Source organism: Ctenocephalides felis, unplaced genomic scaffold (genome assembly GCF_003426905.1).
Source record: "Ctenocephalides felis isolate EL2017-DRISC unplaced genomic scaffold, ASM342690v1 CF-g0.4_SCAFFOLD_01886, whole genome shotgun sequence".
NCBI classification, from domain to species: domain Eukaryota; kingdom Metazoa; phylum Arthropoda; class Insecta; order Siphonaptera; family Pulicidae; genus Ctenocephalides; species Ctenocephalides felis.
In genome coordinates this window covers 63,438,792-63,455,480 of record NW_020538040.1, presented here as the reverse complement: position 1 = coordinate 63,455,480, position 16,689 = coordinate 63,438,792, and the positions used below count along the sequence as shown (strand labels likewise).

Sequence of the window (16,689 nt, the reverse complement as noted above, 5' to 3'; positions counted from 1 at the left end):
AAACTTTTTTCGTTGCCAGACATGCTTAACAACCACAGAAACGTCTGGCAAATTAATTTTATGTTTCTTGACCCTTAATGAATATAATATCAAAATTACAGACGGACTAAAATGATTTGAAATTTAAAAAAAATTAATGAATAAATTGGCGTCTGGCACATATTTGGCAGCGCCCAAAATGTCTGGCAACAAAAATGTGAATCTGGATAACTTATTCAAGTTATCAAATCAAATATCAAGTCAAAAAATGAAAATTGGACTGACTAAAATGCTATAAACTAGTATCATATTGCCAGACATTTTTGCTTGCCAGACATGGTTAACAACCGCAGAAACGTCTGGCAAATTAATTTTACGTGTTTTTACCCTTAACGAACATAATACTAAAATTTCACACGGACTAAAATGATTTGAAATTTTTAAAAAATTAATAAATAAATTGGCGTCTGGCACATATTTAGCAGCGCCCAAAATGTCTGGCAACAAAAAATTTGAGTCTGGTGAACCTATTCGAAGTCAAAAAAACGAAAATTGGGCTGACTAAAATGCTTTCAAAATTCTGAAATCGCGCTGTACAAATTGGCTGCGCACTAATTAACGCAACCACTTCCAGCTGCCAGACGGCCCTTGCCCTAACCGAGAGAGCACCAAGGACCACATACCAAAAAACCAGCCTGACTAAAATGCTTGTTTTGAAAACGTTGCTGGCTCCTATACTATTATACAATACATTGTACAAGGTCTATGGGCCCAGTGCCTTGTATATTCCTAAATTTTGGCCCAAAGAGTAATTTAGGTTGGATATCGCAAATAGGTGGTAAACACGGGCGCTTTGAAATTACATCAATTTTAATTCTTTCAGCATTTCATAGAGGTCACCACCAACCGTAACACGTAAATTTACCCTTAGTTTTAATTATATAAATATATATATATATATATATTATATATATATATATATATATATATATAACATGTCATAAAAAAGATATGAAGAGAAAAAATTAAATATTTTTTTATTCAATTCAATTCAATTTTTTATTCAATATACATAATTGCTACTTAAAAAAGTGATATAATTGCTACTTAAACCTTTAAAGTACGTGTTCTATATCTAGAGAGACTGTTCAAAACAAACACTGAATTTGAAGCACATTAGCGTCATCTGTTATATGCTGAAAACACTCATACAAAATAAATCGTATTTGTTCTATGTTTACCCCCCATGTTGACAGCGACGGCCATCTCACAGCTCATTTTATCACCAACAAAAAAACATTTTTCACATCAGGCAAGACTAACACTGTCGACATTTTGGAGTCAAGCAAAAACTATATAGACGCCAAAATGCCTAGTTTTAAGTTTTAATATTCGTGTTTATCCAACTTCAAAGAATATCGTTATTATACAACTGCAAAATCATTTCGATGTATTATTAGTTTATAAGGTTATGCATTTTTACCTATTTTAATTATGAATTGTGAAAATCATTGATACCGTTTAAGGTATTTTTCTGAATGCATTTAAGTTAAGTTATTATGGCGCAAAGATTTCCTGTTGCGGGAGTGACAGCCAATACAGCCAGTCCTACACAAAATAGATATCCACCTCCACAAAATTCAAACATTCGTCAATATGCAGGGCCAAACTTTCCAGTAAGATTAACAAGTAATTTTGTAACAAGTTGTATGAATTTTTATTGATAGTTCTGACATTTATATAGCAAAGAACAAGTTTTACTCCGCCCCCAGCTGTAGGGCCAAGTGGTCCGACAAACAATGCTGGCAATTCTGTAATGCAAAGAGCAGCACCATCTCCGTATCAAAGTAATGTAAGGTCTGGTGCAATTTCAAATTCTTCCGGAGGGAAAAGATCAAATGATAGCAGGAACACACTAGCCCAAGCACAACCGAAATCGTAAGTAATCAATGAGTCACAATGTTACAGCTATTAAAATGAATTAAAAATATTGTTATCGTATGTGTTGTGTATTATGAATTACTAAGTATCTAAGTAGCAGTTTTGTTATATTCATTGTACATTATGTTTATATATTACTAGCGGTTGCATTGTACATTTTGTTTATATAATACTAGCGATACCTGATTATATAGCAAAGAACAAGTTTTACTCCGCCCCCAGCTGTAGGGCCAAGTGGTCCGACAAACAATGCTGGCAATTCTGTAATGCAAAGAGCAGCACCATCTCCGTATCAAAGTAATGTAAGGTCTGGTGCAATTTCAAATTCTTCCGGAGGGAAAAGATCAAATGATATATACATATAAATAAACAAAAATGTGATTTTGTTACATCTAATTAAGGTGTGAAATAGCGCACATATTTTTAGTGATTGTTGATTATTGAGCTGTAGTGGATGCATCTTTGAGTGAAATATCTCATACTGTATCCCAATATATAATATGAGCTTATAAGAAAATCAGCAGTAATTAAACTGCAAAAACCAAACAGCAAACATCATAGCCCATGACATATATCAGCCACCAATTATCAATATAAGTTCAGAATATTTTCTAGTTATTGCCTAAATATAAAAATATGTTTATTTGCTTTTTTTTCTTAAAATTTCACCCAAAAACACATCCAAATTCTCATTTTTAATTAATGTTCAATATTTTTTAAACTAAAAGTAACATTATTCACCCAATGCCAAATAAAATTTTTTTTAATTTTTTTTTTTTTGTTACAATTTATTTTTGTTAATCAAGACATTATTGTCTTATTTACAAAATTGATATGAGCAAAAAAATAATTCAAAAATACAAAAAAATGCAATAAATTGAATATAAAATGAAAAAAAGTTAAAATAAAAATAAAATACAAACAGTAATACAAAAATAATAACATAAATGAACTATGACGTGATGATGTATGCCGCGTACTACGTCAGGGCGCGTGCAGATATTGGGCTAGGTGTTTGGTAGATCGGAAGGCCATTTCTTGCTCAATCTTCTTAACGGTCTGTGAATCGCTTGAATAGTAGGATTTGTATGCTGGATTAATTTATTGTTTAAAGATGAACTTCTAATCTTGATCATTTCGTTGACTGTTGAGATTTTCAAATCCTTATGTAGGCAAAAGTTTGAAATATACCCAGGCGCATTAGTAAGGATACGCAGAATTTTGTTCTGGTACCTTTGAATGATGACAAATTTTATGAGCACTTTTTAACAAAGATACCTATATATTCATCAGTACAATGGCAATTTATCTTTTGTGAATTTGTGCGGTTTTTGTTAGTGTTTATAAGATTGATTTTGTAAAATATTGTTTGATTTTTGGCCTATATTTTCATAAAATAAACTAACTAGAATATGATGTTGAAAAAAAAAAAGAAAATTGAAACAATTTTGTAATAGTTACACATTACAATATCTTACTCCAAAATTTATCAAAAAAAGAGTAATTATTCTTGGCATTTTTTATATATATTATCAAAAAATTTGACATTAAGACGGTTAATATAATTTATTTATTATCACTTTTATTTATTACACCTTTGCAACTGTAAAGGTTTACTTGTTTTTTTTTACCCGAACCGCATCTATGTCATCGACATACATTTCATAACTTTATTTACTGTTGTTTGAGTGCATATACATTAAGGATCTAGAAAAACGATGTATTGCGTTCTTCGTTGGTGGTTCGTTTCGTTATAGTTAATTACTTTCTTATTAGCGTTATTCTATTGTTTTTTCTTTTAGTACTGCAAATATTGTTCAAATCAAATTTGTGGAACGCATTGAAAAATTGAACAAACCAGAGCCAGTACACCCGCGCGTAACGCTAATAGTAGTACCCCGCATCAGGCACTGCTTCCCGTCCGAACAAATTCTATGCGGGGTATTATATAAGGATAAGGCTTCCTAGTTAATTACTTTCTTATTAGCGTTATTCTATTGTTTTTTCTTTTAGTACTGCAAATATTGTTCAAATCAAATTTGTGGAACGCATTGAAAAATTGAACAAACCAGAGCCAGTACACCCGCGCGTAACGCTAATAGTAGTACCCCGCATCAGGCACTACTTCCCGTCCGAACAAATTCTATGCGGGGTATTATATAAGGATAAGGCTTCCTATGGAAATAAAATATACTGGGTGACCATATATTTTTAACATAATATATATATTCCCATTATGCATTTTCGTCCTTTTATATTATGTACATATAAAAATTAAAGCTTCTAATTTTATTGCACATTTTGGCAAATTTTTACTGATTGTCTGACGTTTACTGATCTGAAACATCATATACTTTATATATTTCATATATTTCGTATACAGGATTAGACTCATTGCAGTAAAGAAATTCTCTTAATTGCATTAATTACAGTAGGACCGTGCCTGGCCAGCGTGCAGTGCGTGCACCGCACGCAGGCGGCCAAATTAAAAAAGAACAAATTCGAAGGCGGCCGTAATAAAAAGCGGTCATATCGAAAGTCCACTGAATTAAAAGGCGGTTCAACTGAAAGACCGCTGGATTAAGAGGCGGCCAAACTAAAAGTCCGCTGGATTCGTTTGCAGCCGTATTGAAAGTCCGCTGAGTTAAAAGACGACCGTTTCAAAATCAGTCAAAGGCGGCCGTATTAAAGGCGAGATCGAATTAAAAAGCGGCGAATGAAAGCTTTGTTTCCAAATCATTAATGAGTGTATAAACTTGGTGTAAGTGGCAACTTTGCCTTAAAGCAAGATGTATGAATTTTGTAACATGTATAAATAATCGACTTAACTATAAAAAATATATTAATTCATGAGTTCATTGCAATTTGAAAAGCTATCGCAGATTATTCAATTTTGTACAAATTTTCTAAACATGTTAGTTATTTTTTATAAATGGTTTAAAAATTAAATATTATTGAACAAGAAATAAACGTGTAATATGTTCATTAAGAACAGGATTCAAAATCGCAAAAAAAAATGGTTAATCAGTAACTGAGAAACGACTCGACCGATCAGCACGATTCTCAAGTTGTTTCTTTGTAATCATTTTTGAGTTTTTAAAATCGATTCACGAATTTAGACTATAACATGGTCGAAAAATTTGACGCTTTTTTGACGATTCTAAAAAAAACGGCTGGGCCGATCGTGAGGCAAAATTAAGCAACACGAGTGCTTATTGAATTTCATCGAATTTTCAAAAAGAATTGCGCATTTCTAAGGAAACGTCGATGAAATTTTACCTCACGTAAAAAAGTGCTGTTCATTTTTTCAAACTTTGATAATATTTTGAAAATTAAAACGACTTGTCGTAGGGTCGAAATATTTAGTTATATTTGAGATCATGATATATAGCCATAAAAGTTCTATAAATATCATCGTAAAAAATATTTGACAATTAAATACGAAGAAACAATTCGACCGATCTCTTAAAACTAATCAGCACGATTCCCAAATGATATCTTTCAAACAGTTTCTGAATGTTTAAAAACGATGCACGATTTTTGGGTAAAACGTGTACGAAAATTTGTACACTATTTTGTTGATTAGAAACGGCTTGGACAATTGTTTTACAAAACTGACAGACAGTAGTCGTTATCTAGTTACATCAAATGACTTTTAAATTTTTGAAATTGATTTAACCGTTTTTCAAAAATCGGCTCATCTACACTTTTTTTCAACTTTGATCTCAAACGATTCAGAATGACTAGAAACGTCTTCCTATAATGTTATTTTCAAGGGCGGCCAAAAAATGCTCGCACGCAGGCGGCCACATACCCAGGCACGGCCTTGAATTACAATAAAATACAAAACTAAAACTATAGTAAGCCTAACACTAATATCATGTAATGCAACTCACAATAGCTTGAAGAAAAATATACTTATAATAGTAAGGCCTGATAATAGAATGTTCAGTATTCAAATAGGTAGATATCTTGAGATATTTGCAAAAAAAAATCTTTGAAATTCTAGTTTCGAATGTTTATGTTAGCGATTTGATTGTATTCAAGATTACATTACATTATCAAGTTTAGTGCATCTCAGTTTTCTCGTTACTACTATATTTACAAATAAAGTGACCTTACGTCCCGGCCGGCAGAGTCCCAGATTGCCAGCTTTCGAAAAGTATTGGTTTAAATTGAATCTTTGTAATTACTTCATAATAAAATTACAACTACGCAACAAATATCTGAAAATGATACATAATGTTACAAGACAGTGAGTATGCTTATATATATCAATACGTTATGAATGACAATATTGCCGAATACAAAATTCCGGATAAAATAGCCTTTCACATTAATAATTTTAACTTTTATATTCAATTTCACGAAAATTTAATACAACTTTAAAATTACAAGAAAATGTCTCAACGTCGAACAACAAATCTAAAAAGCTTATATATATATACACACACACAAGATGTCCCAGATCTTGACGCCAAGCCGAAACAGGGTGATAGTATCGATCCTAACTGTCTTAACGAACAAATGTTTTTTTTTTTTAAGTTAATTATGAAGAAAATTGAACAGAATTTTAATAAAAGGCTAAACAAAGCGAAAAAAACATCTTGATCGAAAAATATAAAATATATTTATATATAAAATATTATAACATCATAAGTTGGAGAATAGTATAATATAACATAATCGAATAATGTAAGTCAGCAATTCTGAATTAAAAAGGATAATTTAAAAAAAACTTCTTTTTTTAAATTTCCTTAAATATGATTTGAAAATAACAAATACTATGTTATTTGCCATAAAAACAACACCCTCATCCCGCCCCGGATTATCACAACTAAAAATTGTCGCCCCGGTTTTGACTTAAAAAAAATATGGTCACTTTATCAAGCAAATATTTATTCATTGTTTGCCTAATAAGCGATTTACACCAGAACTTCAAAATTTGGAAAGTTTATCAAAATTATAAATGCATATATAATATTACTAACATTACGAATTTACGACATAAATTAGTCGAGATTGGTGCTATGGTTTTCTCAGCATTTTATTTCAAAGTTCGAATCCCGTAGTGTTGACAATCATTACGCTGCGTGTTAAGAGTTCATTATTGTATTTTCACCATGTGATTTAATAGGCTCATTGGCAGTGTTTGTATTAGAGATGGGTAACTCACTCCGGAGTAATTACTCCGATACAACTCCTCCCTCGGAGTGAATCCGAGCGGAGTTGTGTCGGAGATTTTGTCATATCCGACTTTCTTAACTGGTATTAAATCTGTTAACTCGTGCAGACATTTACAGATTTGCTTTGAGAAGGATGCGGTCGCTTTCTCGTCTCACAGGCAGTTTTATGACCTTTTAGGTATATGAGTCAAAATAATGCCATTTGTATTTTCCAAAAAAATACAAAAATATCACTTCTAAGATACATAATAATGAAATTGTGTTCAAGTATGAATAGCTCAAATGTATAATTTATTGAATAGTAAGGATTCATATTTCTAACTACGACAATATTTGGCTGTAAATGACGGCAATCAGGAATATACATACCGAAAAATACACGAAACGAAATACATTTAATATGGTTTTTCCATAGCCTGAAATAACAATACTATAGAGCAAAATTTATCAGTGATATCAATAGTATTTGACCCTCCGTCGGGCGCAGTCCAAATATGTACAGAATCGGGCGCAGTGTATCTCGCAGATACAGATTATAAGTATATTGACAGAAGGCTTATAGTTTTATATATTTTTATTTAATTTGCGTTTTTACAATGCTGAATATGTATATCATGTGTAAACAAAAAAATATATATTAGAACAATATTATTTTCATGATATAGCAAAATATAAAAATTCGTACATGCGCTCAAAATGCTAGACGCACAAACCTTTCTTTTTCTGAAATGAATAATTTAATTAATTATATTAAAAAAATTGTCAGATTATATTGGAATGCTTATACAAAGACTATATAAACAATTAGGATAGTAAAAACTTATTGTTAGTGTTTTTGTCATTTTGTACGTCAAATAGAATTTGGCTTAGTGCGTTTTTTTAAACAAAATTGTTACTGGTAAAATATGCGAAGTTCAAAGACAATGTAATATGGACGAATAAATAGTAGATATAAAATAACGAGGCTACTGAGATCTGGAGGTCTCGATGACATCAAATTATGAAGAAACATGCTAAAATGCTGGCCCTGTATCTGTCAGATCGGCTGCGCCCGACGGAGGGTTAAGCAGCAAAAATATTTAGTATTATTACTTTCACAGAATTATATAATTGTGTAAAAGTAATAATATGGTAATCGAACTACCAGATATAATACGAATTCTCGAATTAAAATAGCAGAAGAAAAATTTAGAAAGCAGAAGTATTATTATTTGATGAAAAATTTTATGTTTTGCTTTTATTACAAATTACAAAATACTACATTATTTTTATATAAAATTTAATCCAAAAAATCAATTATTTTGTCATCAAAAGAAAATAAATTGATTTTGATTCTCAAGTTTTGCGTTTTTACTTTGTTCAACACTGCTAGAATTACGAGTCATTGAGTCGATCATCTGGTCGAACGAAAAATTTTACAACCCGTCATTTATTTGTGATTTTTTTAGAAAAATTATTTTATTTGATATTTATTCATGAATTTTCATTTTAAGTAATTCATGGGATTTGACAAATCCTTAAGCCGGCCACAGACGTAACTGTATACTTGCGCAACCTGCGACTTGCGCATGTATTCTGTAGCGTCTGTGGAGTGTTTTTTGCGCAACTTGACAGACTGGTGCAAGCGAGTAGGCATGAGCACTTTTTCATTATTTTAATTGCGCAATCATTCAAGTCGGCAAGTTCATTCGTTGGCCGCGTGTGGCAGCACATGTCCCGTTTTAAATTTTACTTTGTAGCGAATTCATAATACAAGTTTATGAAGTTATCGATAATTAAAAGTTATTAAATTAGCCCTCTGAACACTTTGAATTCTCTTCTGATCCTGTAAATGCATAAATTAATAAAAAAGATATATTTTTAGGTTATGTTTTGACATTTATTATTTGACATTTGTGATATGCTTGCGCAAGTACTTGAACATAAACTTGAACCGTCTGTGGGCGCTGTGAAAATACGCCTGGTTGCGCATTCATTCAGTTGCGCAAGTATACAGTTACGTCTGTGGCCGGCTTTAGATACATAAACAACGCACTATAGAACACATTTGTTTCGAGTATTTCGGTTTCAAAGTTGTCGGAGTCGTGGAGTTGTTAAGCGGATATTAACTCCTTCCTGAAGCGGAGTCAAATTCTAACCGATTCGGATATGATAAGTCCATCTCTAGTTTGTATTATACTTACTGAAAATTTTATTACTCAAGCACGTCAAATGTGTTCCGAATAAAAGTTCTACTTAATAAAACAAAACCATATTGCTTAGTATTATTCATTTTATTTATTAATTTTATTATTATTATTTGCGTTTATTAACTTCCCGTAGGGTAAGTTATTATAATGGGCCGAAAATCGAAATTGAAAATTTTTACATTTCTCGACGTTTTGAAGGTTTTTGAACATTTTGGCATACCTCAGAAACAAAGGATGTGTGTGTGTGTGAGTGAGTGTGGATGTATGTGTGGATACAATTTTTTGTCTACGTTTTCGGGCGCACGGATCGACCGATTTGAATGGTTCAAAAAACGTTCGATTCCTATTGATAGGGAGATGTGCTGATTAGTTTTTGGCAAAGGCAGGTCCAGCGGTTTCGGAGATACAGAGCTAAATGTGCAAAAAATGGCAGTTTTTAAGAGACCTAAGCGTCCGATTTGAATGATTCCGAAAACTTTCTGCTTGTTTTAACAAAGTAATTGATTTTGGAAAAAAAATTTTTGCTTAAAATTTTTTTTTTTTTTTAATTTTTTCCAAAAATTTTTTTTTTTTTAAATTTTTTCCAAAAATTTTTTTTTTGTATATCGAAAATAATACAGATATTTATTTTAATTCTGTACTAATATACTTTAAACAAATAATTTCAATTTTACAATTTAGTTTATATAATTCTTATAAATATTCGCCAATGTTACAATATTTATAATAATCTATTTTAAAACATTTAATATTCCTCGATCATTTCGTTACGGAACGGGAAGTTCCAGCAATTTGCCTTAAGGCACGATACCATACACCCCACTAGTTTTATATTAAATTATCATACTACGGATATCATTTTAATGTAAGGTAAACGTACAATATTACGGGTTGCTAAGGAACGTTTGACTTTAAAGACGAAGTTTAGAGAAAATAGGAAAGTGGACGAACTAAATCTGTTTAATTTTATTAATTAGACCTTTAAGATTATTATAAAACATGATTTTTTGTCGTCGAACGTCATTTATAGAAATAATCCGTATTTTGCTGAACCACGCGTTTGTCCCTAATTCCGTGATAAAATTGTGCTCGCGAATATAATGCGGGGAGTCGTGGAAAGCTTTTTCCAGGGTTTTGGGTGAATATTTAATTGGAGCCATCGTTCTTTCAAAAACTGAAAGACTGATTTAAAATCATACCCAAATAAGTTTACTGATATTGAATGTAATTTTAATAATATTTAATAAACTGTATTAGACTATTAGAAAGTTACTGCATTGAAGAGTATCCTCGGCAACTTATTTTCGAGTAATTGCAATTCATATTGATTTAATAACTTACGATGTATGTTCGTTTTAATAATATGTAAGGTTATATAATGGTTATATTATATTCCAAAAGCTTAATGGGATTAAAACTTTCGTGTTTACTGGAATGTCCCTAGATCTCTGCATACATGCATACATACCAGCGCCGTAGTGAATCCGCGGCCCTATAAGTACCGTGCGCTATACGGGGTATACCTGTATTTTTATTCAATTTATATAAGAGAAATAATTGATCATAGATGAAAAGGTAGAAATAAATGATTCTCTCATTACTACAATGTTCTAGGTATATTGGAACAATGCAAATAAGTGGGGTAAATCGTGTACTTTCTTACGAAACAGTAGTCATTTCAAACTCAATTACTAGGGTTAAAAATTTAAAAAAAACATATACCGTAATTACGTTACAGTATTCTGTAGTCATTAACAAACTTAATAACACCAGAAACACCGCCGAATTTAAGAACAGAAGAAAATAAAAGATACTCACGGAATTACATTCACTGGTTCAGTTGTGTGTACCTAATTGCGGGAGTCATGAAATTGACAATTTCTTGACAAATATATGCTCGATTTATCTATAAAACTAATCTCTTATTATTACTGATCAAAAATTTCACACATTTGAATCGATTAAGCTTATCGGAATCGAATAAAAACCTTAAGCAATGGAACCGTCACATGACCTAACTCGCTAACAAGCTAGTACGAAATGGCGATCGGGTTACAACCGATGCTTTCAAAAGCTTTTTACGGTTTTAAAAACTAATATTTAAATTCGAAAATCGTACTATTTTATTACGATTCAAATTATAATTGATGTGCTATTGAATAAAATTATTATTTATTGACCGTTTTCTTATTTTGCGATCAAAATGAAGGACTATCCCGGAATAGTGTACATTTACCTTAAATACTATCCTGTATTTTGCCTTCTTTTTATTTAAATTTGTTATTGTTCATTATTGTTACTAGATGTTAAATTATTTAACAGTTGTAACAAATATTGTAATTAAAAAAAAATGTTTAGTATGACATATACTGGATTTTTTTAAACATATTTTTATTAATACAATACATTTATTGCTTTTTAGGGATTTCTCTCACAATGCAGCTAAAAAAAAGAAAAAACTAGCTGATAAAATTCTGCCGCAGAAAGTTAGAGATTTAGTGCCTGAATCACAGGCATATATGGATCTCCTTGCATTTGAAAGAAAGTTAGATGCAACAATTATGAGAAAACGATTAGATATTCAAGAAGCATTGAAAAGGCCAATGAAACAGAAACGAAAGTTGAGAATATTTATATCTAACACCTTTTATCCTTGCAAAGATGTAAATGAAGGTGTGGAAGGTGGCGATGGTACAGTCGCCTCTTGGGAGTTACGAGTTGAAGGTCGTCTATTGGAAGATACAAAGAGTGATCCTAACAAGGTATTTTATATATTGTATGTGCGCGTTTTATATATGTGTATGTATATATGCTTGTCTATGTGCCCATATTTTTCAACATATGGGTCATTCTTTTACAAATCGCACGGATTTTGGGAAAAATAAAATGTCACATTTTACAATTGTCTGAACTTTTTTTTACAGATATTATACATAAAATCATCTGAAACGTATTTCAGGATTTTGCTGAAAAAAGAAGAAAAAATATGATTTTTTTTTTCATTCGATTCAAGTTGGAGGAAGTGTAGGTAAAACCTTTCTAAAAACATTTAAGTTAAGGATTTTTATTGTTAAGAAAATAGACTAAACTATTTTTTTTTTATTAATTATTATAAAGTTCACTTCTGTATGAGTAACAAAATAAAAATAATACTGATCCGATCAGTACAACTGAAGATATATAATTTAGGATGTTTTTAGAAATTGAGCAAATCATCGTAAAAAAAATTTTTCAGCAAAATCCTGAAATACGTATCTAAAATACGGCTCTACGACAAGTCGTTTAATTTTAAAAATTTATCAAAGTTTGCAAAAATTAGTATCGTTTTTTTGGCGTTTGTCAAAATTAGACCTTTCATCGACGTTTGCTCAAAAACGCCTGAACCGATTTCAGAAATTTAAAAACCATTTGATGCGTCTCAATGAGGACTATCACTTGTCAGTTTTGTGCGACAATCGGCCGAGCCGTTCCTTAGAAATTTGGATAAAAGTAATAAACTTTTCGTCCACATTTAAGCTCATACTATCGAATCGATTTTAAAAAATCAAAAACTGTTCTGATGATGAACTGATATATATCATGGTGTTATAGAACTTACTGAAGTATTACGGCCTTACGACAAGTAGTTTAATTTTAAAAATTCATCAAAGCTTGGGAAAATGAATAGTTTTTTTGACATTTGTTAAAATTAAAATTAGATGATTTACTTGGTATAATGATAGAGTACTTCGTCGTACTAAACCATTAAAGTTCTACGGAAACTGATTCAATTATAAAAAAAATTATTGATTTTTGAAAATTTGTTTTTAAAAAATATTCCGAGTTGACATGATTGTTCGTTTTCAATTATGTGTAATAAATCCACTCAGAATGCTTATAATCGCTCATAAATTATTTTGTATTAAGTTGTTTATTTACACATATCGGGAAGTTCATGTAACTTGCCTCAAGGCAAAGTACCAATACTAAGTAGTTAGATTTTATTTCTCAAACTACATATATACTTTTAGGTTAAACGCAAGTTTTCATCATTTTTCAAATCCTTAGTGATAGAGCTTGACAAAGAGTTGTACGGGCCTGATAATCATCTCGTTGAATGGCATAGAACTTTACAAACTCAAGAAACTGATGGATTTCAAGTGGGTATACAGTTTTATTATATTTTATTATATTATAATTCTATTTTTTCTTTTATTATTTGTGTATATTATATATACACACACATGTATATATATTTATATATATATATATATATATATATGTGTGTGTGTGTGTGTGTTTGTGTGTGTGTGCTTAAAATTGTAATTTTTTTATTGATAACATATAATTATTGTAATATTTTTATTGATAATCGTATTTAAAATTATTTGCTTATATATTCTCTTGTAGGTTAAACGTCCTGGTGATCGCAATGTACGTTGTACGATTCTATTGTTACTGGACTATCAACCTCTCCAATTTAAATTGGATCCTCGTTTAGCACGATTATTAGGAGTTCATACTCAAACGCGTCCTGTTATTATATCAGCATTATGGCAGTATATAAAAACGCACAAATTGCAAGATTCTCATGAAAGGGAGTGAGTATTTAATTATAGTTAATAAATTTATTATATTAAGAACTTTTAAAAAAATAATTAAGGTGATTAAAGTGAACATTTCTTTTTTCTAAAAGTATATATATATATATATATATATATATATATATATATATATATTTCATGAGAAAGTGTAGAGAACACCATTACTAATGTTTTTATATTTATTTAGGTATATTGTTTGTGATAAATATTTAGAACAAATATTTGCATGTCAAAAAATGAAGTTTGCTGAAATTCCACAGCGTTTAAATCCACTCTTGCATCCGCCAGATCCGATTGTTATAAATCATGTTATATCAGTTGAAGGAGGTGCTGAGAGCAAGCAAACTGCTTGTTATGATATTGATGTTGAAGTTGATGATACTTTAAAAACTCAAATGAATAATTTTCTTTTAAGGTACTTTAATGTTTATTTTTATGTTGTGAGGAATTTTTAAAGATAATTAATTTAAAGTTAAATCTAATTTCTTGCATTTGAAAAAGCGTCAATGCATTTTATACATCTTCATACAGATGCCACCAATTTTTCGCGCTATCTTATTGTATATTTGATGAAATGATGATGGTGCTAATAAATGACCATACAAAATATTTAATATTACATAATTATAATTGATTGTGTATTTTATTTATTCAAGCATCTTTTTTACACTTGTATTATTTACATTGCAGTACTGCTAGCCAGCAGGAAATTCAAGGTTTAGATGGAAAAATACATGAAACAGTAGATACTATTAATCAATTAAAAACTAACAGAGAGTTCTTTTTAAGTTTTTCTCAAGATCCACAGCAGTTTATTAACAAATGGATAGTGAGTCAAACCAGAGATCTCAAGGTAATATATTGTAACTATGCAATTGAGCTAATGTTTTCAAAATGTAATGTTATTTCGTATAAAAATTTATATAACCCTCTGAATGTTTATACAAATATTTGTTTCAATCTTAAGACAATGACAGACATTGTTGGAAACCCTGAGGAGGAACGAAGAGCTGAATTTTATTATCAATCATGGACCACAGAGGCAGTCAGTCGGTACTTCTATACTAAGGTTCAACAGAAACGAGCTGAGCTGGAACAAGCTCTTGGTATTAGAAACCCATAGTTTGACATAGTAAAATTCAAACATAGTTATGAATATAAGAAATTAATTTTAAGAAATTTTAATTTTAATTTTTATTTTAAAATATTTTACCAATCATTTTATCATATTTTTATGCCAATATTATGTATAAATGTGTTTTATGGAGCTTGATAATTGTAAATAATACTTGAAATGGATTCAAAATATAAGTAGAAATTATATAGTTCAGTAATTTTAATAGTACTCAATTTACATTATATTACATACATTATAATATATATATATATATATATATATATATATATATATATATATATATATATATATATATATATATATATATATAAAGCGAGAGGTTTTTCTTCAGATGGTGAAATAATATAATAAAATTGTTTCTTGGGCATCCATCCAGTAATTAAAAAACAGTTTTAATGAAAAATGTTTTTATTTATAGAGAACATACGTTTCGGGTCTTGATTTGACCCATCTTCAGTGCATACAAATAAACTTTGAAAAACAACACAAAAACACAAAATTGCACGAAAAATAAATAAAAGTGAAATAAAAAATTGATGAAACGTCGAGTTATGAAAAATTTTTAAAAAAATTGTAAAATTAAAATGAATGATATATTTTATTATAAAAAAGCTTATTCCAAACGAACATGTTGTTAGTTTGGAAGTTGTATTACGAGTCATCCGTATTAGGGCAGTTAACTCATTTTGATCAGAATTCTACTTGACCATTTATTCACTGGGATTGAAGATATATATAAACTTGATTGATCTCGTAATACAACTTCCAAACTAACAACATGTTCGTTTGGAATAAGCTTTTTTATAATAAAATATATCATTCATTTTAATTTTACAATTTTTTTAAAAATTTTTCATAACTCGACGTTTCATCAATTTTTTATTTCACTTTTATTTATTTTTCGTGCAATTTTGTGTTTTTGTGTTGTTTTTCAAAGTTTATTTGTATGCACTGAAGATGGGTCAAATCAAGACCCGAAACGTATGTTCTCTATAAATAAAAACATTTTTCATTAAAACTGTTTTTTAATTACTGGATGGATGCCCAAGAAACAATTTTATTATATATATATATATATATATATATATATATATAGGCCTCGGACACTATAGCTATAAGTTTGTTTGCAAAAATACCTTCACTTTTTCTACATTTTTGTTTCTATTTATAAAAAAAAATTTTTTTTGATTATTGACGGGTTAGAGTATCAATGTTAGTGGTAACTTTAATGACGTGTAGTCTTTAAATGTAAGATCCCAATTTCAATATCCACTGATGATGACATTAAATTTTATGTCAAAACATTTGGAATTAAAATTAATTTATAAATCTGTTTCTTTTATTTATTGCCTCATATATTTATATATATATATATATATATATATATATATATATATATATATATATAATGCTACATTCATATTTTAGATTTTAAATTATAGTACACTGATGATGAGACAAACCTAGACACAAAACGTTTGTAAAATTAATATTATTCAATAAATTAGTGCAAAAAAGAGTGATGTTTGTTCATATTTCTAAATTAACCCTTACGGGACGGCACCGATTTCAAAACAATCTACTCTAAACTTGATTTCATTGTGTATGTTATGCAATTTATTTGATAAAAATTTGTGGTCATTGAAGGACATAGTTTAATAATATCAATTTAT

General features: G+C 29.8%; 1 protein-coding gene across 1 annotated transcript; it reads left to right on the top strand.

The window, feature by feature from the left end:
* The first annotated feature begins 1,328 nt into the window (after positions 1-1,328).
* On the top strand, positions 1,329-15,125 carry LOC113376911 (brahma-associated protein of 60 kDa-like). Its single transcript, XM_026617002.1, has 8 exons — positions 1,329-1,655; positions 1,724-1,917; positions 11,718-12,057; positions 13,306-13,434; positions 13,685-13,875; positions 14,066-14,293; positions 14,569-14,731; positions 14,846-15,125. The coding sequence occupies exons 1-8, from the start codon at positions 1,539-1,541 to the stop codon at positions 14,999-15,001; spliced, it is 1,518 nt and encodes a 505-aa protein (XP_026472787.1). The 5' UTR covers positions 1,329-1,538; the 3' UTR covers positions 15,002-15,125.
* The last annotated feature ends 1,564 nt before the right edge of the window (positions 15,126-16,689 follow it).

Bases quoted from the DNA above. Each gene is read 5' to 3' on its own strand.
- LOC113376911 (XM_026617002.1), top strand. From the start codon at position 1,539: ATGGCGCAAAGATTTCCTGTTGCGGGAGTGACAGCCAATACAGCCAGT. The intron at 12,058-13,305 runs GTATTTTATATA...ATATACTTTTAG, and splicing joins CAAAGAGTGATCCTAACAAG to GTTAAACGCAAGTTTTCATC. The intron at 13,876-14,065 runs GTGAGTATTTAA...ATATTTATTTAG, and splicing joins CAAGATTCTCATGAAAGGGA to GTATATTGTTTGTGATAAAT.